A 24,453-nucleotide genomic window follows, 5' to 3' on the forward strand; every position below is an offset into this window, starting at 1 on the left:
ATTGTATTCATCACAATTAACATGGAATATCATGTCTGCTTTGAATTAATGTCATTTTTTTTGTTTCTGTATAAATAGTCTGAAATTTATGTCCATTTATTGAATACATTTCCGAGAAGTTGGCTTCGGTTGCAAATGGCGACCCAAGGTCGCAAATTTTTTGTAATCATGCGAATCACGTTTTGGGGTACAAAAGACGATCGCGGATTAGTTCTGTCGGAAATTCATTTGTTTGTTACATACCGTTTAGAAATTTGGAGAGAAAACTTCACTTAACTTAAGATGGAAAGTCTCACTAATTCATCGCAATGCGATCTTAAAGTTGACAGTTCTGGGGGACAATAACAGGGTTGCCACATCAAAATTTTAGTGATCCCTTAAAAAAATCCCTAGACACCACGAATTAAAATCAAAACGTTTTGGAAATCGTAAGCGAAAAAACAGAGTTGTTATAAATCCTACCTTGGTGTTCGGCCAAAAATTCCGTTTCTTCTCCTTCAAAAGTCCCTAGATTCGGGAAACATCTCTGGCAACGCTGGACATTAATACCAACCCTGTAAACTTAAAATTCCCAAAGTTACTTATCAAGAATCCAACCTCAAAAACGAAAAAATGTCAAATTGGCCCTTTGCAGCCTAAACCGACTAATTAAATAGAGAAGAATCGGCCCTGTTGGTAAATAATTATCATTGCCCCTTCAGGAAAGGATTTGTTTCTTTTATTAATAGGTCCGGGAGAAATAAAGGCAATCAATATCAAGAAGGGTAACAAATGCTGGCAATCTGCAGCAATTATTCAGGCGTTAGATAAACGGCAGGATCAATTTTGTTTCACTGCTAACCGAACTTGGGGTCATTTTGTCCATATTGTTCAATGGAGTGAAAATTAGAAATATCCTCCGCTGCACTGTGGCGGCCACTTATTTTCGTCGTTGTTTCCATTAACTGAGGAGGAATAATAATTAATCCTCGCTCAATATTCATCGTTGCAAAAAAAAGAAGCGAAAGCCGCGGTTTTTTTTCTCGCCATATTTTATTTAAAAATAGGCCTCTCATGTGTTGAAACAAAATAAGAAATGATGCTTGGAAGCGCGTGGAAAGACCGGAGTCGACTCCGGGACAGTAAGAGCAACCGGATCTTTGATAGATGCTTTACGCCTCAGCCGAATACTAAGTGGTTAGCATTAAGCCTCCTCTCTAGACCCCATACTAGCATAAGTTATTGCATATATCAGTTATATTTCTACTTTCGCTTGTGTGAACACTGATAACATTACGTTTTCTAACTTTTGGATAATTTATGTTTCGCCTGGAGATTTCGGTTTTATTGCCGGCGAGGGAGGGAAGATCTGATTTTTTTTAAAAAACGAAAAATTATCTCAACTCTCGTCTGCATTTTTTCCTCATTTCTATGCACGGATTAGTCTAGTCTTTAAAATGCATGCATTCACGGCATTAGCATTGTTGCGCATTGCAAAATCGAAGAATAATGAATAATAAAAAAAGGCTGAGTTTGCACAAAATAAATATAACATGATTGATATCGTCAGATAATGAATTAATAATAAATGAATTAGAACAATGAATTTTGCAAAAATGAAAACCTTGTGCCTATTATTGTAAATTTGCCCTCTAACCCGAAAAAATTATTCATCCACTGAGTATATATTCGGGCGAGAAATTGTAAAAATCACTTTAGTCCCAGTGTTGAGTGCCTCTGTAGGTAAAAACGCAAAATGTAAGTCAACCAACTAAACCACCCCCTCGAAGTCAAATTCTCCCCCTTTTTCTTCAAGGCCGATTGACGCGGGTAATGTAGCCATCACCGGTATCGCCGGGCGCTTCCCCAACTGCTCCAACGTGGCCGAACTCCAAGAAGCCCTCTTCGCTGGTGTGGATCTAGTCTCCAACTCCCATAACCGATGGTCTGCTGAAGCTCTAGGTACCCCAGAACGTTTAGGCATTATGCACGACTTCGGTTCCTTCGACGCTGCTTTCTTCGGTATCAACCCCAAGGAAGCCAACACCAACGATCCTAGATTGCGCAAGATTCTCGAAGTCACCTACGAAGCACTCGCCGATGCTGGTTTGAACCCCACGGAACTACGTGGGGCTAATGTTGGTGTGTTTTTGGCCGTCACTCAGAACGACATCTCTGATTTGAGCTACCGAGGAGGGATCATCGCGAGATCGGCGGCTATCATGGCGAATGTTGTCTCGTTCTGTTTTGATTTCAAAGGACCAAGTCTTGCGGTTAACACGGCTTGTTCCAGCGGGTTTTATGCGCTGGTGGACGCGGTGGATAATCTCTTGGCCGGGAGGTGCGATATTGCTGTGGTTGGAGCAGTACAGCACCAGTTTGATCCTGCGGAGAGTGTTGAATTGATCAAGATTGGAGTTCTTCATCAGGAAGGAGTCAGCAGATCCTTCGATGCCAACAGGAAAGGATACGTGAAATCAGAAGCGGTCGCCGCCCTCGTCTTGCAGAAAGTACCAGACGCCAATAGAATTTACGCCACGTTTGCTGGACTTGGAACGACCGTCGAAGGGTTCAAGAGAGACGGATTCGCGCACCCTTCCCACGCCATGCAAACCGCTATGTTCAAACAAGTCTTCGGACAATTCAACATCGATCCTCTGGAGGTCAACTACGTGGAGACCCACTGCACGGGAACCAAAGTTGGAGACGTGGAGGAAGTCACAGCGATTGATAACTTTTACACAAAAGGAAGAAAAGGACCTCTGTTGATTGGTTCCATTAAGAGTAACATTGGTCACACGGAAACCACCTCTGGGCTTGTTTCCATAATCAAAGCAATCTTGGCGATCCGCGAAGGAGTCATCCCCGGGAATTTACACTTCAAGTCGCCGGATCCTCTCATGAGAGGCCTCGTCGAAGGGCGCTTGAAAGTCATCGACAGAAACACTCCTCTCCCTAATGGTCTCATCGCAATCGACTCTTTTGGTTTCGGCGGCGCCAACGCCCTCGTCATCCTAAAACCGTACAACGAAAAGAAACAAGTCACCAACAACCACTCCCACCGGTTGGTCCACGTCTCTGGAAGAACCGAAGAAGGCGTCCAACTCATGCTGGACAACGTCATCAAGAACAAGTCTAATGAGGAATTCCTCTCCTTGATCGACAGCATCCACAAGAAGCCCATCGACAACCACAACTATCGGGGTTACGCGGTGTTGTCCAACGACAGCCACACCGAAATTAACCAAGTGGCCTCTTCGAAGAAGCGCCCCATCTGGTATGTCTATGCTGGGTTTGGCGCGCAATGGCCCGGAATGGCAAAAGAAATGATGAAGTTCGAAGTGTTCAAAAACACAATCAAGAAGTGCGCCAACGCCTTGAAACCCTACGGCGTGGACTTGGAGGACGTCGTCATCAACGGAACTGAAGAGACTCTAGACAACATGATCAACACCTTTACGGGCATCACCGCCGTTTCAGTGGCCTTAACAGACATGCTAACTTATTTGAACATCCAACCTGCTGGGATCATTGGACACTCGCTGGGTGAAATCGGTAAGTCTCCCACAACTCCTCCACTTCTTTTCTAATTCTAATTTGTCGCTCCAGCGTGTGCCTATGCTGATGGTTTAATCACCGCCGAACAAGCCGTGCTGATCGCCTACGGCCGCAGCCTCGCCACCAGCACCTCCAACTTACCCCCAGGCTTGATGGCAGCTGTTGGTCTTTCCGCCGAAGAGTGCGCGAAAATCCTCCCAGAAGGAGTCTACATAGCTTGTGATAACTACGACCAGAACGTCACCATCTCGGGGCCGGAAAAGACAGTCCGCGACTTCCTCCACCAACTTACCGTCCGGGGAATCTTCAACAGACTGATTAACAACGCGCACTACGCCCTCCACTCGCCTCACTTACAACCCGCTGGTCAGAAAATGTACAGTTTCGTGAAGAAAGTCTTACCTGACGTCAAACCCAGAAGCAGCAGGTGGTTGCCGTCGGCGCTCCCAGAGTCCGAGTGGAACACGGATTTGGGGAGAAACAACTCCGCGGAGTACCACTACCACAACTACTTACATAGAGTCGAGTTCAGACAGCTGTTGGCTCATGTCCCCAAAGACGCGATTGTTATTGAGGTTGCACCTAGAGGTCTTCTTCAGGCGATTTTGAAACGGGGGCTCGATCAGAATGTCTCAATCCTGTCTCTTCTGAAACCTGGAGTTGATAACGTCGACTTCTTCCTCTCTAGCTTGGGAAGGTTCTACACCAACGGCGGTCAATTCGATCTGCAGAAGTTGTACAAACCCGTGCAATTTCCAGTTAGTGTTAACACGCCCTTCATTTCGAACTTGGTCAAATGGGACCATCGAGTAAAATGGCACACTTTAAGATTCAACCCTAGTGGTTATTACGGGTCGAGACACGAAATCGACATGAACGATCAAGCCAACGCGTACTTGGAAGGCCACAGTGTTAACGGGAAAATTATTCTTCCGGCTTCCGGTTACATTGTAAGTACTGATGAGGATGAATGACCCCCGAAACTTTGAGTTTGTTTTTAGTTCATGGTCTGGCAAGCCTTCGCCCGCATGATGGAAATCCCCTTCCCCAAGTGCCCTGTGGTTTTCGAAAACGTAAAAACCCTTCGCCCTATTTTACTCCACAAGAACGAAACTTCGGCTCTCGTCATCAACATCTTCAAGTCCACTGGGAATTTCGAAATCTGTCTTGAAAGCGACATCCAAAACGTGTTATCCAGTGGAAAGATCTCGCTGGCTCAAGACATCGACCGCGAGTTCTTAGAATACCCTCCACTCCCCAAGACCAACCAGTACAAAATCAAGATCGGTCTCGACGACTTCTACACCTGCATGCATTTGCGCGGTTTCGACTACACCGGCCTCTTCATGGGTGTGCAACAATGCGACATCGATGGAACTTCGGCGACTTTGAAATGGAACGACAACTGGGTGGCGTTCTTGGACACGGTGACCCATTACATCCTCAGCGTGGAGGCGACAGGCCACAGTCTCCCAACCACGTTCGAGAAAATTGTGATAAACCCAGAGCTGCACTTGAAGAGTGTTGACGCCAACTCCAATGTGGAATTGGTTTACAATAAGTACCTGAGAGCCGCGAAATGCGGGGGAGTTGAGTTGAGGACTATTGGAGTTACGAATGTTAAGAGGAGAGTCAACGACACTCCCGCCACGTTGAGGAAGTACACGTTCGTCCCCAACACTGACACGCAGAGAGAAGGTGATGCCTACGCCCACGCTTTAGACTTGGCCTCGCAGATCGTGGTGGAGAACGTCACCGGAGAGTTGAACGTCTCAATTGCAGAACTGCAGTCAGATGTGAGCTTACAGATGCTGAAGTCGATGATTGAAAGAGTGAACTTGAAGAAGACCACGTTCGAACAAATCTCGTCTCTTGACCAGAAGGTTGATAAGACGTACGACCTCTTGGTGGTACCGGAAATCACTCAAGACAACGTAATTGATTGTACCCGCAGAGGCCGCTTCGCGTTTGGTAAAATCCAAGGCAACGGCTTCGAAGACATTGAGATTATCTACCAACACGTCAGTAAATCAGGGACTTATGCTCTGATACGTCGCACCCAAATCCTCCCCGAGAAGTACACCGTCATCACCGCAAGCAACACTAATTATAATTGGGTGCGCGACTTGAAACAAGCCGTAAAGAAGAGCACCTCTCCCGACTCCCGGATCTACCTAATCAACGAAGATTTCAACTCTGGAATCATCGGTCTCTTCAATACGATGCGTCTGGAGCAGTACGGTCCAACAGTTCGCGCCTTCCTCATCAGAAACTACAAAGAAACGGAGCGATTCTCCTTTAAGTCCAAGTTTTATTTGGACCAACTGAAGAAAGACTTGACTGTGAACATCTTCCAGGATGGTTCGTGGGGTACCTACCGCTTGATGGGGTTACCAACGTTCGCCCCTCGTCTCTACAGTGAGGCGTGTCTTCTCAAAGACAACAAGGGGGTGAGGTGGGTGCAGAAATCCCCTTATCACAGCTGCAAGGAGATCTCTGTCCACTACGCCAGCATCTGCAACTGGGACTTGACCACCGTCAACGGCAAAGTGGGGATTGACGTGAACGAAGAACAACTCGGCTTGGAGTTCTCTGGGATTGATAAAAACGGAAATAACGTCATGGGGTTGGTGCAAGGAGGAGCCATCGCGACGTCCGTACTGTCTCACCCCAAACTAACGTGGAGCTTCCCCAGCAAGTTCACTTTTGAAGAAGCGGCAACCATCCCGGTCGCCTACACTCTGGTGAGTTGACTTCACTGTTGAAACTACTTCTTACTTGGGAGTTTTCAGAGCCACTACGCCTTGTTTATTGAGACACATCTTTCACCAAAAGACTCGATTCTTATCCATGACTGCAAGAACGACTTTAGTTTAGCTGCGATGGCGTTGGCGTCCCATCGTGGAAGTAGCGTCTTCGTGGTGGCAGAACCTGGAGATCGCGACTTCGTCAGGAAGACTTTCCCCAAGCTCCAGAACGTCACCGTGATAACCCACACTGAAAGCACTCCGTTTTATGAAACTCTAATGAAACTTACTAATGGAAGAGGTGTTAACACCATCCTCAACTGTGGTTCTTTGGAACTCCTGAAGTTATCGCGCAAGTGCGCTGTTAAAAACGGTCGGTTTATCGAAATCAGCAACACCAACGCCGATTTCGCCACCGCCGACAATCTCATGGAGAAAAACTGCACGTTGCACAACATCCACATCGGCGACATCTTCGAAGAGAAAGACGACATCCTCGACATCATCGCCGAAGACATGAACAAGTATCTCAAAGACGGAGTTGTGGTGCCTCTCCAGTACTCTCTGTACGACAAAACCGACGTGGACATCGCCCTCAAGCACCTGGAGGAGAAGTACCACGGCAGCAAGTGTTTGATTAAGATCAAAGAAAACGGACGATTCTTCGCGAAGCCCGAAACGCGCGTCCTCGCCTATCCGCGCACTTACATGGACCCCAACAAATGCTACATTGTTGTGGGAGGCCTCGGTGGGTTCGGCTTCGAATTCTCCCGCTGGTTGATCGAAAGAGGAGCAACCAAACTCATTCTTAACTCAAGACGTGAGGTGCGGTCAGGTTACCACGCGCAGTGGCTGCAGAAGTGGAACAACCAAGGCATCACTGTTGTTGCCAACACGTTTGATACCTGCACTCTCGATGGGGCGGAAGGTTTGATTAACTTCGCCGCCAACATAGCTCCTGTTGGTGGGATTTTCAACACCGCTCTTCATATTAAGGATGACGCGATGGTTGACCAGAACCCTGAAGACTTTGCTGCGGTCGCTTCGAAGATTTACAGCGCTCAAAACACTGATATCGCCTCCAGGAAGTTGTGTAAGAAACTCGACTATTTCGTTATGTTCTCTTCAATTGCTTCGAGTATTGGTAACTCGTACCAACCCAACTACGCTTATGCTAACTCGGCTGTTGAAAGAATCTGCGAAACGAGAAAAGCGGAAGGTTTACCGAGCATGGCTATAGAATGGGGCCCCCTAGCCGATGTCGGTATCTTGGTGAGAATGAAGACCAACATTCAGTTGTTGGAAACTCAACGACAGACCCTCCCGTCGTGTCTGGATGCTGTTGACCAATTCTTGCAACAGAACGAACCAGTTTTTGCCAGTTGTGTCTATGGGGATGTCTTAAGTGAGGCTGCTGATACTCAGAACGTCGCCGAAGCTGTCGCTGGATTGTTTGGAATCAAGAATATTGATGAGATTGAAGATAACAAGACTTTGCTCGACTTGGGAATGGACTCGCTGCTTGGGTTTGAAATCAAACACATTCTTGAGAAGGAGGCTGGGCTTGATGTCACTGTTAATGACGTCAGAAATATGACGTGGGAGAAGATCAAGAGTTTGGCACAAGCGTAAAGATTGCACTAAATGACGTGGGTTATGAGGTGAATAAACGATTAATTGTTTCCTGTTTTTTTTTTTATTTACGAATCCAGTCACAACATTGTTGTGTTGACGAAAATTTATGAATGAAACATAAATTCCTCGGTGCTTCGATTAACATTTCTTTTGTTATTAATATTTACACAGAGGCTGTAAATCCAACAATTTAATTATTTTTCTGCCAAGAAATCTGCGATAACAATCGTCACCTTTCGCACTAGGAATATTTATCATGAGAGAGCATGCAAAAGTTTAATTATAGCAGTCAGATATTTGCATTTGAGCCTATAATTCAGTCAGTTGGGGCCATAATTCTACTGCATAAAATAAAGTTTGAAAAATATGTGATATTTTATATGCAATTAAGAAATGACGACACATTTTTTGCCCTGCAAAATACGTCCATTTCATATAATATGCTCAATTTAATTTTAAATTCTAAATAATACAGTTGATTTAGGTTGCAAATCACCCAAGGTCACACTAATTTTGAAATTGCAAACGCTGCAATGGCGTTGTGTGAAATAAGTTTTGGGGTACAAAAGACAGTCGTTTCTTACCGTTTTTAAACAGCGATCGCCTCTAAATAGAATTTCACTTCACTTCACAACACATTAATGATTCACTTCACTTCACTATGTATTAATGGCGTAATTAGCCACCTTGATGGATAGCAATTTTGATGTCAAAATTAGAAAATGACAATAACGCCAACTTTATCATCTAAAAATGTCCAAAGTTCATCTAGATTCCAACTTTAAATAATAAAATAACAGTCAAATTGGACACTTAACTTAAATCGACTATAGGTAATTCAAAGCAAAATTAATTTATTATTAATAAAAATTGCACATTATTCTGATAGCGTAAGATTCATTCAAATTAATTTTATTCCTGTGTAAATTTTCGAATCTTCTTGGGTGTAAATTAGGCTTTGAATTTTTTAGGGAGAAAACTAGGGGGAAGTTAAAATATAGTAATTTTGCGTTTAACACGTTTTCAAAGTCATTTAATCAAAAATTTGATACAAAATAGAAATTTAAATAAAAATGTAACAAGTTTTGCGCAAAACGATTAGCTTTTACGGGCTATTTTTCCCGCAGAACTTTTTTGTAGGCGCCAAATTTAAAATGTCGCTCTGTGATTGGTTGATTGGCAGAGCGGGTTACGCAAGACTGTTTTTTTAAGCTCCTGCAACAAGAGCAACAAGTAACTAATTTTGGTTATCACTAAAAATAACTAAAAAGTAACTAAAAAACGTGAAGAGCCATCTATTGATCAAAATTGACATGTATCCATTACAGGAATCTAACTTATCTCTTTTAAATCCCGCTGATTTCAAAAATTGCGTCTTTGTGAATCGGTAAATTCTGCCAACTGTTGGTGTTAAAAATGGCTAGTCACTGCTGCCAACTGTGCTAATTAATAAGTTATTTTCTGCCGACAGTTTAGTATTTTTTATGTGTTTCAAGTAATTTCGAGCTCTAAAAAATGGTAACTGCGGACTTCCGTTCGAGCTCAAAAAAGAAGCGGAAACCACAAGCCTCGAGGTCAAGCCATTTTTACGCAGACGAAATTAATTCGCGGTATTCTAGTCTATTCAATTCAAGCAAAGTTTTCCATCATTCGCTTGCATAATCAAAAGTTTCATCAGATTTTGTCGCCTCGACACAATAAAGTTTAATGTCATTGCCGTTCTGTCAATGACAGTGACATTTCCCATTGCCCTACTAATAAAAAAAATGATAAAAAAGATAACAAAGCTTTGTTACGCAAAATTGAAAATACTCTTTAGATAATCATCACAAGACTAATTAAAAATTTGCGAAAACAATGGTCTGGACTGTGGTCTCGATCTTTAACCCACGTATTTCTAGTTTTAGGACTATAAATACCGGGATAAAGCTAAACACGGTAGTTTAGTTCCAACACTAAACAAACAAAATGTAAGATCGTTTCCTCAACACTTAAGTGCAGACTTAACTTTTTTCCTCAGGCCCATGGACACAGAATCTATCGCAATCACCGGAGTTGCCGGCCGATTCCCCAATTGCGAGAACGTGGAGGAGCTCGAAAAGGCCCTCTATGGTGGCGTGGACTGCGTCACCACCAACCACACGAGATGGTCGTACGAAGCCCTCGACACCTCGCACCGCCTGGGGTTGATCCACGACTTTGAATACTTCGATGCCGCCTTCTTTGGAATCAACCCGAAAGAAGCGAACGTGAATGATCCCCGCGTCCGGAAGATCCTCGAAGTGACGTACGAAGCCATCGTAGACGCCGGTCTCAACACCACGGAACTCCGAGGAACCAAAGTCGGAGTCTTCCTTGGTATCAGTCCGAATGATATCTCCGATTTGAGCTACAAAGGTGGCATTCTGGGGCGCTCGGCGGCTATCATGGCCAATATTGTCTCTTATTGCTTTGATTTTAAGGGGCCGAGTCTTGCGGTTAACACTGCTTGCTCTAGTTCGCTCTTCGCCTTCAATCATGCTGTTGAAAGCATAGTTTGTGGGAGGTGCGACACTGCGATTGTTGGCGCGGTGCAGCACCAGGTGGACCCGGCGGAGAGCATTGAATTGTTAAAATTTGGAGTTCTTCACCGGGAGGGAGTGTGCAGGCCGTTTGATGCCAACAGGAAAGGATACGTGAAATCGGAAGCCATCGCCGCTATCGTTTTACAGAAGGTAGAAAACAGCAAACGCATCTACGCCACCATTGCTGCTGTTGGTACGAACGTCGAAGGCTTCAAAAGAGACGGAATGGCGCATCCGTCCCATAAAATGCAAAGAGCGATGTTCGAAGACGTTCATGGTCAATTCAACATCGATCCTCTGGAAGTCGACTACGTGGAGACGCACTGCACGGGCACCATCGTCGGAGACGTCGAAGAAGTCCAAGCTATTGACGAGTTTTACACCAAAGGCCGCAAAACCCCCATCCTCATCGGCTCAGTTAAAGGGAATCTTGGTCACACCGAAACCACCTCGGGGTTGGTGTCCGTCATCAAAACCATCATGGCCATCCGTGAAGGAATCATCCCCGGAAACTTACACTTCAAGACGCCCGACCCCCAAATGAGTGGAGTCATCGAAGGCCGCATCAAAGTGATCGACCGAAACTTACCACTTCCTCCGGGTCTCATCGTGGTAAACTCGTTCGGTTTCGGCGGCGCCAACGCCATGGTAATTCTTCGGCCCTTCACAGACCGTCGCCAAACCCCCAACACTCTTTCCCATCGGCTGGTGCACGTCTCCGGACGAACCGAAGAAGGCCTCAAACTCATGCTCGAACAAGTCATCAAGAATAAGAACAACGCACAGTTACTCTCATTGATTGATTCGACTTATTATCGGACCATCGACAACCACAACCATCGCGGCTACGCGGTGCTCTCCAACGACAGTCATTACCACGTCGCGCAATCTTCCTCCAAGAAACGTCAAGTTTGGTTCGTGTACGCCGGATTCGGCTCGCAGTGGCCTTCCATGGCCAAAGAAATGATGAAGTTTGAGATTTTCCGTGACACCATCAAGAAGTGCAGTGAGGCGTTGAAACCCTTCGACTTAGACCTGGAGGATATTGTCACCAATGCGAACGAAGAAGCACTCAATGATTTGTCGAAGACGTTTCCGGCAATCACTGCTGTTTCCGTGGCGCTCACTAATCTTCTCAAAGCGATGAATGTCCATCCTGATGCTATCATCGGACACTCTTTGGGGGAAGTTGGTAAGAATCTCAACACTTTGGAGTTGTTGTTTTTAACACCATTGCAGGTTGCGCATATGCCGATGGTCTTTTAACGGAAGAAGAAGCGACTCTGTTGGCATTCTCACGAGGAAACGCCGCAGTGACCGGCGATCTCATCCCCGGAGCTATGGCCGCTGTTGGACTCTCCGCCGAAGAATGCGGGAAGTTGCTCCCCGACGAAGTCTACATCGCGTGTGATAATTCCGATGAGAACGTAACAATTTCAGGGCCCCGGAAGATCGTCCAAGACTTCCTCGCGGAGTTGGACTCCAGAGGGGTCTTCAACAGACTTATTACTAACGCGAATTACGCTCTACACAGTCCACACTTGGCGAAGGCTGGTCCGATCATGTTCGAAATTGCCCAGAAGGCGGTCACCGAGAAGAAGTTGAGATCCAAGAGGTGGCTATCGTCCGCGTTCCCTGAAAGCCAGTGGTCGACGGATCTGGCGAAGTACAACTCGGCGGAGTACCACTACTACAACTTCCTGAACAGAGTTAATTTCAACCAGCTGTTGAAACACGTGCCGAAAGACGCCATCGTGGTGGAGGTGGCACCTAGGGGTCTCCTCCAAAGCATTCTGAAGAGAGCTCTGGACTCTAATGTGACCTTATTAACTTTGATGAAGCCCGGAGAAGACAACGTCGACTTCTTCTTATCCAGCGTTGGTAGGTTCCACAACAGTGGAGGACAGATTGATCTGAGGAGCTTCAACGGCCCTGTGAGTTTCCCTGTTAGCATCAACACCCCCATGATCTCCAGTTGGGTCAAATGGGACCACCGCGTCAAATGGTACGGGTTGAAATACAACGCCGCCAGCTCCTTCGGACAAAGAGTGGACATCGACATGTCAGAAAAAGAAAACCACTATTTGTACGGCCACGTCGCTGATGGTAGAGTGATTCTTCCAGCTGCTGGGTACATCGTTTTGGTCTGGGACACCTTCGCGAAGATGTTGGAGACGACGCACTCCAAACTCCCTGTTGTTTTCGAGAACGTGAAGACTTTAAGACCTGTTTTGTTACACGACAACGAAACCACCACTCTTATTATTAACATCTTCAAGTCAACGGGACACTTCGAGGTGTGTTTAGAAAACGACGAGCAAAACGTGTTGTCTTCGGGTAAGATCACCGTCCCTGAAGACGTCAGTAAGGAGTTCCTAGACTTGAGCAGTCCGTCGAGGAATCAGTACAAACTCAAAATCAACGTGGATGAGTTCTACAACTGCATGCGCCTCCGTGGGTTTGATTACAGTGGTATTTTCATGGGAGTCCAAGAGTGCGATCTCGATGGCCGCTGGGCGACTCTCAAATGGAACAACAACTGGGTGGCGTTCATGGACTCGATGGTACAATACGTCTTGAGCTTAGAAGCTACCGGTCACAGTCTCCCAACTGTTTTTGACAAGATAACAATCAACCCGCTGCAGCACCTGGAGGCGGTGACCAACAGCTCCACCATGACCATGACGTACGACAAAGACCTCAGCGCCGCGCGATGCGGTGGGGTTGAGATCCGCAACATCTCAGTAACCAACGTGAAGAAGCGCACTCCGGTAACTCCACCAGCGTTGCGGAGGTACACTTTCGTACCGAACAACGACACGCAAAGAGGTGTTGATCCGTTCCAACACAGCGTTAACGTGGCGGCGCAGATCGCGTACGACAACACTCCGGAGTTGAACATGAAGATTGCGGAGCTTGGCGACGACGACGCCGCCATCCAACTCCTCAAGACGACGATTGATAGAGTGAATCTGAAGAAAACCACGTTCGTGCAGATGAAATCGCTCGCGGATGACGTCGAAAATATCGATCTTTTGATCACCGGTGATGAGCTCTCGGATAAGAATGTTGACTTGTACACGGACAAGGCGAGGTTCGTGTTTGGGAAAGTCCACAACTCCGACTTGAAGGAGAGGATTCTCTACCAGCATCTTTCCAAGGCCGGAACGTTTGTGTTGGTGGGGCGGCCTCAAGACCCTCCGGAGTCTCACACTGTTATTGTCGCTAACAATAACAATTTTGTTTGGGTCAACGAACTTAAAGCTGCGGTGAAGAAGAACAGATCTTCGCGAGCGCGGATTTATTTAATCAACGAAGACTTCAACTCTGGAATTGTTGGTTTGTTCAACTCCATTCGTCTGGAGCAGTACTGTCCGATCCTAAGAGTCTTCCTCTTCAGAAGCTACGAGAAACTCCCACCTTTCAGTGTTACGGCGGAGTTTTACCTCAAGCAAATACGAAAAGACTTGAGTGTTAATGTCTACCAGGATGGGTGCTGGGGGACTCTGCGCCGCCTCCCCTTCGAACCACTCCAACCAGTTCTGCAGAGTGACGCGTGTCTTATCAAAGAACCCAAAGGAGTCTCCTGGGTGCAGAAATCTTCCTACACCAAACGCAACATCTTCGTGCACTTCGCCAGCATAAGCAAATGGGATTCTTTGGTGGTCAATGAACGCGCCGGCATTGATGTGGATAGGGCTGAATTCCTCGGGCTCGAATTCTCAGGGGTTGACAGCAACGGAAACAACGTCATGGGGTTGGTACCCAGAGGAGCCCTCGCGACTTCATTACAAGCGCATCCTCAACTCTCCTGGAACTTTACCAATGGGTTAACATCTGAAGAAGCGGCCACGATGCCACTCGCGTACTCTATGGTAAGTCACCACGTGAATCCTCAAGCTTGATTGTTCTTTTTCAGGCTTATTACAGTCTCTTCGTGCAGAACTGCTTGAGTCCGAAGGACTCGATTCTGGTGCACAACAGCACCAGTGATTTTAGTTTGGCGGCGATCGCTTTGTGCCTCGGCAAGAAGTGTTCGGTCTATCCAGTTGTAGAGGCGTCGCAGCGTCGGATGTTAGAAACAATGTTTCCTCTTTTGGATCCGAACAACATCATCACAGACACGAAGAACGGGCAATTCTACAAAACTCTAATGAAGAAGACTAGTGGTAAAGGCACTAATGTTGTCTTCAATTGTAACTCTTTGGATCTCGTGAAATTGTCGAAGAAGTGCGCGGCGAAGAACGGGCGCTTTATCGAGATCGCCAACAACGCCATCGACTTCTTGGTCGCGGATGACCTTATGGAGAAGAACTGTTCCTTCCACAACATCACCATCTCGGAGTTGTTCAACGAGAGCACCGAAACTCTTCGCGAAATCTCCGCGGTTATTGCACAACTGGTTAAAGACCACACCATCGTCCCTCTTCCACACACTCTCTTCGACAAGGAGAGCATCGAAGAAGCTGTTAAGAACCTGGAGGAGCCGCACCACACCAAATCCGTGATTAAAATCCGAGAAAACGGCCGTTTCTTCACGAAACCCGAGAGCAGAGTTCTTGCAAACCAACGCACGTATTTCAACCCCAACAAGTCTTATGTTATCATCGGAGGACTTGGAGGATTCGGTTTTGAATTAGCCAAATGGATGATTGAGCGTGGTGCCACGACTTTAATCCTCAACTCCCGCAATGAAGTTCGTTCAGGTTACCACGCCTCGTGTCTGCAGAAGTGGAACAACCAAGGGCTTGTCGTGTTGACGAACACTTCAGACACCAGCACTCCTGAAGGTGCGGAGAGTCTGTTGAACTTCGCGTCGAACATCGCCCCCGTTGGAGGGATTTTCAACACTGCGCTCCACGTCAAAGACGAGTTTATGGCGGACGTGACTCCTGAAGACTTCGCTGTTGTTGCCGGTTCGAAGATCTTCAGCGCGCAGAACATGGACGTGTTATCAAGGAAACTCTGTCCAGAGTTGGACTTCTTCGTGATGTTCTCCTCCATTGCGTCGAGTATTGGGAATCCGATTCAAGGGAACTACGCCTTCGTCAACTCTGCAGTTGAGAGACTTTGCGAAATGAGGAAAGCTGAAGGACTACCGGGGCTGTCGATCGAATGGGGGCCTCTCGCAGACGTTGGAATTTTAGTCAGAATGAAACTAAGCGTCCAGTACTTGGAGACACAGCGACAGAAGTTGTCATCGCAGTTGGAGGTTCTCGATCAGTTCTTGCAGCAGAACGACGCGGTGGTGTCGAGCTGCGTCTACGCGAATGAAGAGGATGAGGTCAGCGAGAAGAAGACGCTGGTTGAGATGGTGGCGCAGTTGTTCGGGATCAAGGATGTTGATGAGATTGAAGATTCGAAGACTTTGTTGGAATTGGGGATGGACTCGCTTCTTGGGTTTGAGATTAAGCACATTTTGTCGAAGGAGTCGGGGGTTGAGATTAATATTAATGATATTAGGAACATGACGTTTGATAAGATTCGAGAAATTTCGACTTAAATGTGTGTTTTATCGATAAGAAATTCCAATACTCTGACGAGGTGTTCATTTTATAATCATGTTTTGTGAATAAAGCTCAAGCATTCAATGTTTATTGGTTACTTTTCCTGCAGAAAATTCGCCGATTTACAAAGGAGCAAATTTTGAAATGGTTGGGATTCTTATGTAAAAAGACGCGAAAAAAATATCGAGCTTTAAATTTGCTCTAAAAATTAGAATTAGATTTGGACAAATTAAATCCAAAGATATATGGCGCAAACCGTTTCAATTGATCTCTTTTAGTTTCGAAGATATCGGGGTTAAAATATTTGGAGAAAATTCGAAAATCCAAAAATTTAAACGGCTATAACTCGGTTATTTGTTTGCCGATTTTAACTAAACTTACGTTTTTGGATTCTCCGTGAAATTCTACGTAAAATGACATCAACAGACTCCAATTTACTCCAAAAAATAAGCGAGATATCGATATCAGAAGTTTAGCACAGCTTTAGTCACAAATTTTTGCGAAAATTTGCAAATTTTGACTTTTAAAAAATCTAAAAACTACTTCTTATGTAAAAAGTCGGGAGAAAAACGATGGCGCAAACCGCATCTCAATATCTGTAATAGTTTCAGAAATATTGAGCACGAATTGTTTCGAACCTTCAAAAATTTGGCCCTCTGGCGACAACACAAAAATTCAAACGGCCATAACTCAGTTATTTGTTGACGAAAATTAAAAATTCTGATGTTTTTGGATTCAGCGTGACATTCTGCGTGAAATAAGACCCAAATTTGTTGAGTTTGCTTAATAAATAAACGAGGTATTGGCCAAAAACTGTTTTGAAAACGTCATTTTAGGGTGATTTTCAATCAATGTTTTCAAATGAAAACGACGTTTAATAGCTTTGAATTAAACATCAGTCGAAAGAGGAGCTTAAAATCTATCTACTGCCCAAATTTGAGATCTATAGGACAAATAGTTTGCGAGTTATGGCCAAAAATTAAAAAAAATGAAAAATTTTCATCGTTTGAGTCGCAATTTTTTTTCGCGAAAAATCGACTATCGAATTTTGGGCTTTTAAGCACTTTTTCTAACGTAAAATGACCCGAGAAAAACGATGGCGCAAACCGCATCTCAATATCTCAAATAGTTTCCGAGATATTTAACTTTGAAAATTGGGAAAAATGAGAAAAAATTAAAATCAACTTACCGAAACTTTGATCGACCATAACTCAGTTATTTGTTGTCGGATCTGAATTTAAATCCCAGATTTGGAATCTGCGTAAAATTCTGCGTTCACTGATGTATAATAACTCAAGTTTACTCGAAAAAATAAGCGAGATATCAATATGAGAAATTTGGTATAGTTTTAATCATGAATTTTCGCGAAAATTTGCAAATTTTGACTATTGGAAAATCTAAAAACGATTTCTTATGTAAAAAATCGCGAGAAAAACGATGCCGCAAACCGCATTCCAATATCTGAAATAGTTTCCGAGATATCGACCATGAATTGTTTCGAATCTTCGAAAATTTGACCCTCTGGCGACAACCCAAAATTTCAAACGGCCATAACTCGGTTATTTATTTAAAAATATTAAACAATTATCATGTTTTTGGATTTAGCGTGAAATTCTGAGTAAAATGAGACCAAATTTGTTGAGTTTGCTTAATAAATAAATGAGGTATTGGAAAAAAACTGTTTTGAAAACATCATTTTAGGGTGATTTTCAATCAATGTTTTCAAAATAAAATCGACGTTTAACAGCATTGAATTATACATCAGTCAAAAGAGGAGCTTAAAATCTATCTTCTGCCCAAATTTGAGATCTATAGAACAAATAGTTTGCGAGTTATGGCCAAAAATTAAAAAAAATGAAAAATTTTTATCGTTTGAGTCGCAATTTTTTTTCGCGAAAAATCGACTATCGAATTTTGGACTTTTAAGCACTTTTTCTGACGTAAAATGAGCCGAAAAAAACGATGGCGCAAACCGCATCTCAATATCTCTATTAGTTTCCGAGATATTTAACTTTAAAAATTACGAAAAATGAGGAAAAACGAAAATCAACTTTCCGAAACTTTGATCGGCCATAACTCAGTTATTTGTTGTCGGATCTGATTTTCAATCCCAGATTTGGAATCTGCGTAAAATTCTGCGTTCACTGATGTATAATAACTTAAGTTTACTAAAAAAATAAGCAACATATCGATCTCACTTCTTTGGCATACTTTTAGTCACAAATTTTTGCGAAAATTTGCAAATTTCGACTGCAGAAAAATCAAAAAACTGTTTCTTATGTAAAAAATCGCGAGAAAAACGATGCCGCAAACCACATCTCAATATCTGAAATAGTTTCCAAGATATCGAGCACGATTTGTTTTGGACCTTCAAAAATTTGGCCCCCTGGCCACAACCCAAAATTTCAAACGGCCAGAACTCGGTTATTTGTTGACGAAAATTAAAACTTCTTCCGGATTCGGATTCAGCGAGACGTTCTGCGTAAAATGAGCTAAATTTTGTTGAGTTTGCTTAATAAATAAACGAGGCATTGGTCAAAAACTGTTTTGAAATGGTCATTTTGAAGAAATTTTTAATCACTATTTTCAAGGTGAAAACGACGTTTGATATCTTTATGTTTACATCAGTCGCAAGAGGAGCTCGAAATCTATCTACTGGCCAAATTTGATGTCGATCGGGCAAATAGTTTTCGAGTTATGGCAAAAAATAAAAAAAATGAAAAATTTTCATCGTTTGAGTCGGATTTTTTTTTCGCAAAAAATCGACTATTGAATTTTGGACTTTTGAGAACATTTTCGGACGTAAAATGAGGCGAGAAAAAGAATGGCGCAAACCGCATCTCAATATCTCAAATAGTTTCCGAGATATTTAACTTTAAAAATTACGAAAAATGAGGAAAAACGAAAATCAACTTTCCGAGACTTTGATCGGCCATAACTCAGTTATTTGTTGTCGGATCTGAATTTAAATCCCAGATTTGCAATCTACGGAAAATTCTGCGTACACTGATGTATAATAACTCAAGTTTACTCAAAAAAATAAGCAACATATCGATCTCACTTCTCTGGCATACTTTTAGTCACGAATTTTCTCGAATTTTTGAAAAATCGAAAAATTATTTTTTATGTAAAATATTGCGAGAAAAACGATGGCGGAAACCACATCTCAATATCTGAAATAGTTTCCAAGATATCGAGCACGAATTGTTTTGGACGATCAAAAATTTGCCCCCCTGGCAACAACTCAAAATTTCAAACGGCCATAACTCGGTTATTTGTTGACGAAAATTGGAAATTCTCACGTTTTTGAATTCAGCGTGACATTCTGCGTAAAATGAAACCCAAATTTGTTGAGTTTGCTTAATAAATAAACGATTTATTGACCCAAAACTGTTTTGAAAACATTATTTTAAAGTGATTTTCAGTCAATGTTTTTATAATAAAAACGACATTTAATAGCATTGAATTATACATCGGTCGAAAGAGGAGCTCATAGTCTATCTACTGGCCAAATTTGAGATCTATAGAATAAATAGTTTGCGAGTTATGGCCAAAAATTAAAAAAAATGAAAAATTTTTATCGTTTGAGTCGCAATTTTTTTTCGCGAAAAATCGACTATCGAATTTTGGACTTTTAAGCACTTTTTCTGACGTAAAATGAGCCGAAAAAAACGATGGCGCACACCGCATCTCAATATCTCTAATAGTTTCCGAGATATTTAACTTTGAAAATTGGGAAAAATGAGAAAAAATGAAAATCAACTATCCGAAAATGTGATCGGCCATAACTCAGTTATTTGTTGTCGGATCTGAATTTAAATCCCAGATTTGGAATCTGCGTAAAATTCTGCGTTCACTGTTGTATAATAACTCAAGTTTACTCTAAAAAACAAGCGAGATATCGATATGAGAAGTTTGGCCATAGTTTTAGTCATGAATTTTCTCGAAAATTTGCAAATTTCGACTTTTGAAAAATCTAAAAACTATTTCTTATGTAAAAAATCGCGAGAAAAACGATGGCGCAAACCACATCTCAATATCTGAAACAGTTTCCAAGATATCCAGCACGAATTGTTTCGAACCTTCGAAAATTTGACCCCCTGGCCACAACCCAAAATTTCAAACGGCCATAACTCGGTTATTTGTTGACTAAAACTAAAAACTCTTGCAACTTTGGATTCAGCGTGACATTCTTCCTTATTGTTGATCCTCCGGCTGCCGCGTCCACAGCCAGTTTTAATTAGTAAAGAGCCCACTCGAACACGAGGCTTTAACTGCGGCCATATTTCAGATGAACGGTGAAGTGAAACAGGCTTAATCCCGTGTTTTGCAAGAGATTTAGGCAGGACTGTGGGGCCGCCGCCGAGCTCAGCAGTTGTGGTCGGAGGTCAAATTCAACAATAAAGAAGCCGCCGACGCTGGTCATTCGAGCTTAACCAAGCTAAGCTTAAATTATAGTGGAGATGTCGTTGCTCCGGTCCTGCTGTTCCAGCAGCTTTTAGCACTAATTCCACTGGTTGTCTCGCGAATATCAATTAGATATCGACGGAGCGAGAAGGTGAAAGAAGTTTGCAGATTTTAACACTATCAAAACAGACCGCATTTTCATTCATAACAGGTTTCAACCCGACACAGGTAACTTTTAATTGTGGAAAGTTTTAGTGGGGTTGGGAATGGTACACAACTTGGTTTAATGACAATATGGTAATGTATTAAGTGGCTGGGATTCGGGGATTTTCCAAAAAATTAATTTTGGTAAAGGAGGTTTATCGTTCTTACAGTTTAACTGGGAAATTGTTTCTCTGAATTATGGAGGAGACCACCTGTAACGGAAATACCAACATTTGTTTTAATTTAATTAGTTCCTATGTAGCAAACGCGCGTTTAGTGCATTGAAATATACAAGAGTTGAGCTATAGGTTATTTTTACTCCTAATAATTTGTCGATTTATAATAGAAATTCTGCGTAAAATGATCAGATTTGTTGTGTTTTCAAAAATGTCCGAAATTTTAATCGGCCGTCGTATCTGAATTTAAATCCCAGATTTGGAATCTGTGGAAAATTCTGCGTACACTGATGTATAATAACTTAAGTTTACTCTAAAAAAGAAGCGAGATATCGATATCAAAAGTTTGCCATAGTTTTAGTCATGAATTTTTGCGAAAATTTGTAAATTTCGACTGTAGAAAAATCAAAAAACTATTTTTTATGTAAAAAATCGCGAGAAAAACGATGGCACAAACCGCGTCTCGATATCTGAAATAGTTTTTGAGATATCGAGCACGAATTGTTTTGATCCTTCAAAAATTTGGCCCTCTGGCGACAACCCAAAATTTCAAACGGCCATAACTCGGTTAGCTGTTGACAAAAATGCAAAAATTCTTATGTTTTCGGATTCAGCGTGAAATTCTGCGTAAAATGAGAACCAAAGTTGTTGAGTTTTCTTAATAAATAAACAAGGTATCGGCCAAAAACTGTTTTGGAGACATCATTTTAGAGTGATTTTCAATCAATGTTTTCAAAATGAAACCGACGTTTAATAGCATTGAATTATACATCGGTCGAAAGAGGAGCTCAAAATATACCTAGTGTCCAAATTTGAGACCTATCGGACAAATAGTTTACGAGTTATGGCCAAAAATAAAAAAAATTAAAAATTTTCATCGATTGAGTCGGAATTTTTTTTCGCGAAAAAACGACTATCGAATTTTGGGGTTTTGAGAACATTTTCTATCGTAAAATGAGCCGAGAAAAACGATGGCGCAAACCGCATCTCAATATCTCAAATAGTTTGCGAGATATTTAACTTTAAAAATTACGAAAAATGAGGAAAAATGAAAATCAACTTACCGAAACTTTGATCGGCGATAACTCAGTTATTTGTTGTCGGATCTAAATTTAAATCCCAGATTTGGAATCTACGGAAAATTCTGCGTACACTGATGTATAATAACTTAAGTTTACTCTAAAAAATTAGCGAGACATCAATATCAAAATTTTGCCATAGTTTGAGTCATGAATTTTTGCGAAAATTTATAAATCTGGACTATAGAAAAATCAAAGAACTTTTTCTTATGTAAAATCTTGCGAGAAAAACGATGGCGCAAACCGCATCTCAATATCTCAAATAGTTTGCGAGATATTTAACTTTAAAAATTACGAAAAATGAGGAAAAATGAAAATCAACTTACCGAAACTTTGATCGGCCATAACTCAGTTATTTGTTGTCGGATCTGAATTTAAATCCCAGATTTGGAATCTGTGGAAAATTCTGCGTACACTGATGTAAATAACTTAAGTTTACTCTAAAAAATAAGCGAGATATCAATATCAAAAGTTTGCCATAGTTTTAGTCATGAATTTTTGCGAAAATTTGTAAATCTCGACTGTAGAAAAATCAAAAAACTATTTCTTATGTAAAAATCGCGAGAAAAACGATGGCACAAACCGCGTCTCGATATCTGAAATAGTTTTTGAGATATCGAGCACGAATTGTTTTGATCCTTCAAAAATTTGGCCCTCTGGCGACAACCCAAAATTTCAAACGGCCATAACTCGGTTATCTGTTGACAAAAATGCAAAAATTCTTATGTTTTCGGATTCAGCGTGAAATTCTGCGTAAAATGAGAACCAAAGTTGTTGAGTTTTCTTAATAAATAAACAAGGTATCGGCCAAAAACTGTTTTGGAGACATCATTTTAGAGTGATTTTCAATCAATGTTTTCAAAATGAAACCGACGTTTAATAGCATTGAATTATACATCGGTCGAAAGAGGAGCTCAAAATATATCTAGTGTCCAAATTTGAGACCTATCGGACAAATAGTTTACGAGTTATGGCCAAAAATAAAAAAAATTAAAAATTTTCATCGATTGAGTCGGAATTTTTTTTCGCGAAAAAACGACTATCGAATTTTGGGGTTTTGAGAACATTTTCTATCGTAAAATGAGCCGAGAAAAACGATGGCGCAAACCGCATCTCAATATCTCAAATAGTTTGCGAGATATTTAACTTTAAAAATTACGAAAAATGAGGAAAAATGAAAATCAACTTACCGAAACTTTGATCGGCGAAAACTCAGTTATTTGTTGTCGGATCTAAATTTAAATCCCAGATTTGGAATCTACGGAAAATTCTGCGTACACTGATGTATAATAACTTAAGTTTACTCTAAAAAATTAGCGAGACATCAATATCAAAATTTTGCCATAGTTTGAGTCATAAATTTTTGCGAAAATTTATAAATCTGGACTATAGAAAAATCAAAGAACTTTTTCTTATGTAAAATCTTGCGAGAAAAACGATGGCGCAAACCGCATCTCGATATCTGAAATAGTTTTTGAGATATCAAGCACAAGTTGTTTTGAACCTTCAAAAATTTGGCCCTCTGGCGACAACCCAAAATTTCAAACGGCCATAACTCGGTTATTTGTTGACGAAATTTCAAAAATTCTTATGTCTTCGGATTCAGCGTAAAATTCTGCGTAAAATGAGATCCAAATTTGTTTAGTTTTCTTAATAAATAAACGAGGTATCGGCCAAAAACAGTTTTGGAAATATCATTTTAGGGTGATTTTCAATCAATGTTTTCAAAATGAAACCGACGTTTAATAGCATTGAATTATACATCAGTCGAAATAGGAGCTCAAAGTCTATCTACTGGCCAAATTTGAGACCTATCGGACAAATAGTTTACGAGTTATGGCCAAAAATAAAAAAAATGAAAAATTTTCATCGATTGAGTCGGAATTTTTTTTTGCGAAAAAACGACTATCGAATTTTGGGCTTTTGAGAACATTTTCTAACGTAAAATGAGCCGAGAAAAACAATGGCGCAAACCGCATCTCAATGTCTCAAATAGTTTGCGAGATATTTAACTTTAAAAATTAGGAAAAATGAGGAAAAATGAAAATCAACTTACCGAAACTTTGATCGGCCATAACTCAGTTATTTGTTGTCGGATCTGAATTTAAATCCCAGATTTGGAATCTGTGGAAAATTCTGCGTACACTGATGTATAATAACTTAAGTTTACTCTAAAAAAGAAGCGAGACATCGATATCAAAAGTTTGCCATAGTTTTAGTCATGAATTTTTGCGAAAATTTGTAAATTTCGACTGTAGAAAAATCAAAAAACTATTTCTTATGTAAAAAATCGCGAGAAAAACGATGGCACAAACCGCATCTCGATATCTGAAATAGTTTTTGAGATATCGAGCACGAATTGTTTTGATCCTTCAAAAATTTGGCCCTCTCGCGACAACCCAAAATTTCAAACGGCCATAACTCGGTTATCTGTTGACAAAAATGCAAAAATTCTTATGTTTTCGGATTCAGCGTGAAATTCTGCGTAAAATGAGAGCCAAATTTGTTTAGTTTTCTTAATAAATAAACGAGGTATCGGCCAAAAACTGTTTTGGAGACATCATTTTAGAGTGATTTTCAATCAATGTTTTCAAAAT

At 41.9% G+C, this 24,453-nt stretch overlaps 2 protein-coding genes across 2 annotated transcripts; both read left to right on the forward strand.

Moving 5' to 3' along the window:
• The first annotated feature begins 1,703 nt into the window (after positions 1-1,703).
• Positions 1,704-7,924, forward strand: LOC148166177 (fatty acid synthase-like). The gene is made up of 5 exons (XM_088049267.1): positions 1,704-1,737; positions 1,796-3,534; positions 3,589-4,487; positions 4,539-6,281; positions 6,330-7,924. Coding segments are annotated over exons 1-5 (5,970 nt in total). The 5' UTR covers positions 1,704-1,735; the 3' UTR covers positions 7,917-7,924.
• A 1,852-nt stretch (positions 7,925-9,776) lies between these two features.
• Positions 9,777-15,986, forward strand: LOC148166178 (fatty acid synthase-like). Its single transcript, XM_088049239.1, has 4 exons — positions 9,777-9,788; positions 9,827-11,675; positions 11,723-14,358; positions 14,403-15,986. The coding sequence occupies exons 1-4, from the start codon at positions 9,777-9,779 to the stop codon at positions 15,984-15,986; spliced, it is 6,081 nt and encodes a 2,026-aa protein (XP_087905365.1).
• Positions 15,987-24,453: the final 8,467 nt, after the last annotated feature.

The sequence above is a fragment of the Gnatocerus cornutus genome, unplaced genomic scaffold, assembly GCF_029298725.1.
Source record: "Gnatocerus cornutus isolate USDA-ARS CGAHR unplaced genomic scaffold, icGnaCorn1.1 ctg00000023.1, whole genome shotgun sequence".
Lineage (NCBI taxonomy): Eukaryota > Metazoa > Arthropoda > Insecta > Coleoptera > Tenebrionidae > Gnatocerus > Gnatocerus cornutus.

What these genes read in the sequence shown, in the direction of transcription:
- LOC148166177 (XM_088049267.1), top strand. An exon ending in TTCCGGCTTCCGGTTACATT is followed by an intron (nt 4,488 to 4,538) that starts GTAAGTACTGAT and finishes GTTTGTTTTTAG; the next exon opens with TTCATGGTCTGGCAAGCCTT. An exon ending in TCCCGGTCGCCTACACTCTG is followed by an intron (nt 6,282 to 6,329) that starts GTGAGTTGACTT and finishes GGGAGTTTTCAG; the next exon opens with AGCCACTACGCCTTGTTTAT.
- LOC148166178 (XM_088049239.1), top strand. An exon ending in ACACTCTTTGGGGGAAGTTG is followed by an intron (nt 11,676 to 11,722) that starts GTAAGAATCTCA and finishes ACACCATTGCAG; the next exon opens with GTTGCGCATATGCCGATGGT. An exon ending in TGCCACTCGCGTACTCTATG is followed by an intron (nt 14,359 to 14,402) that starts GTAAGTCACCAC and finishes GTTCTTTTTCAG; the next exon opens with GCTTATTACAGTCTCTTCGT.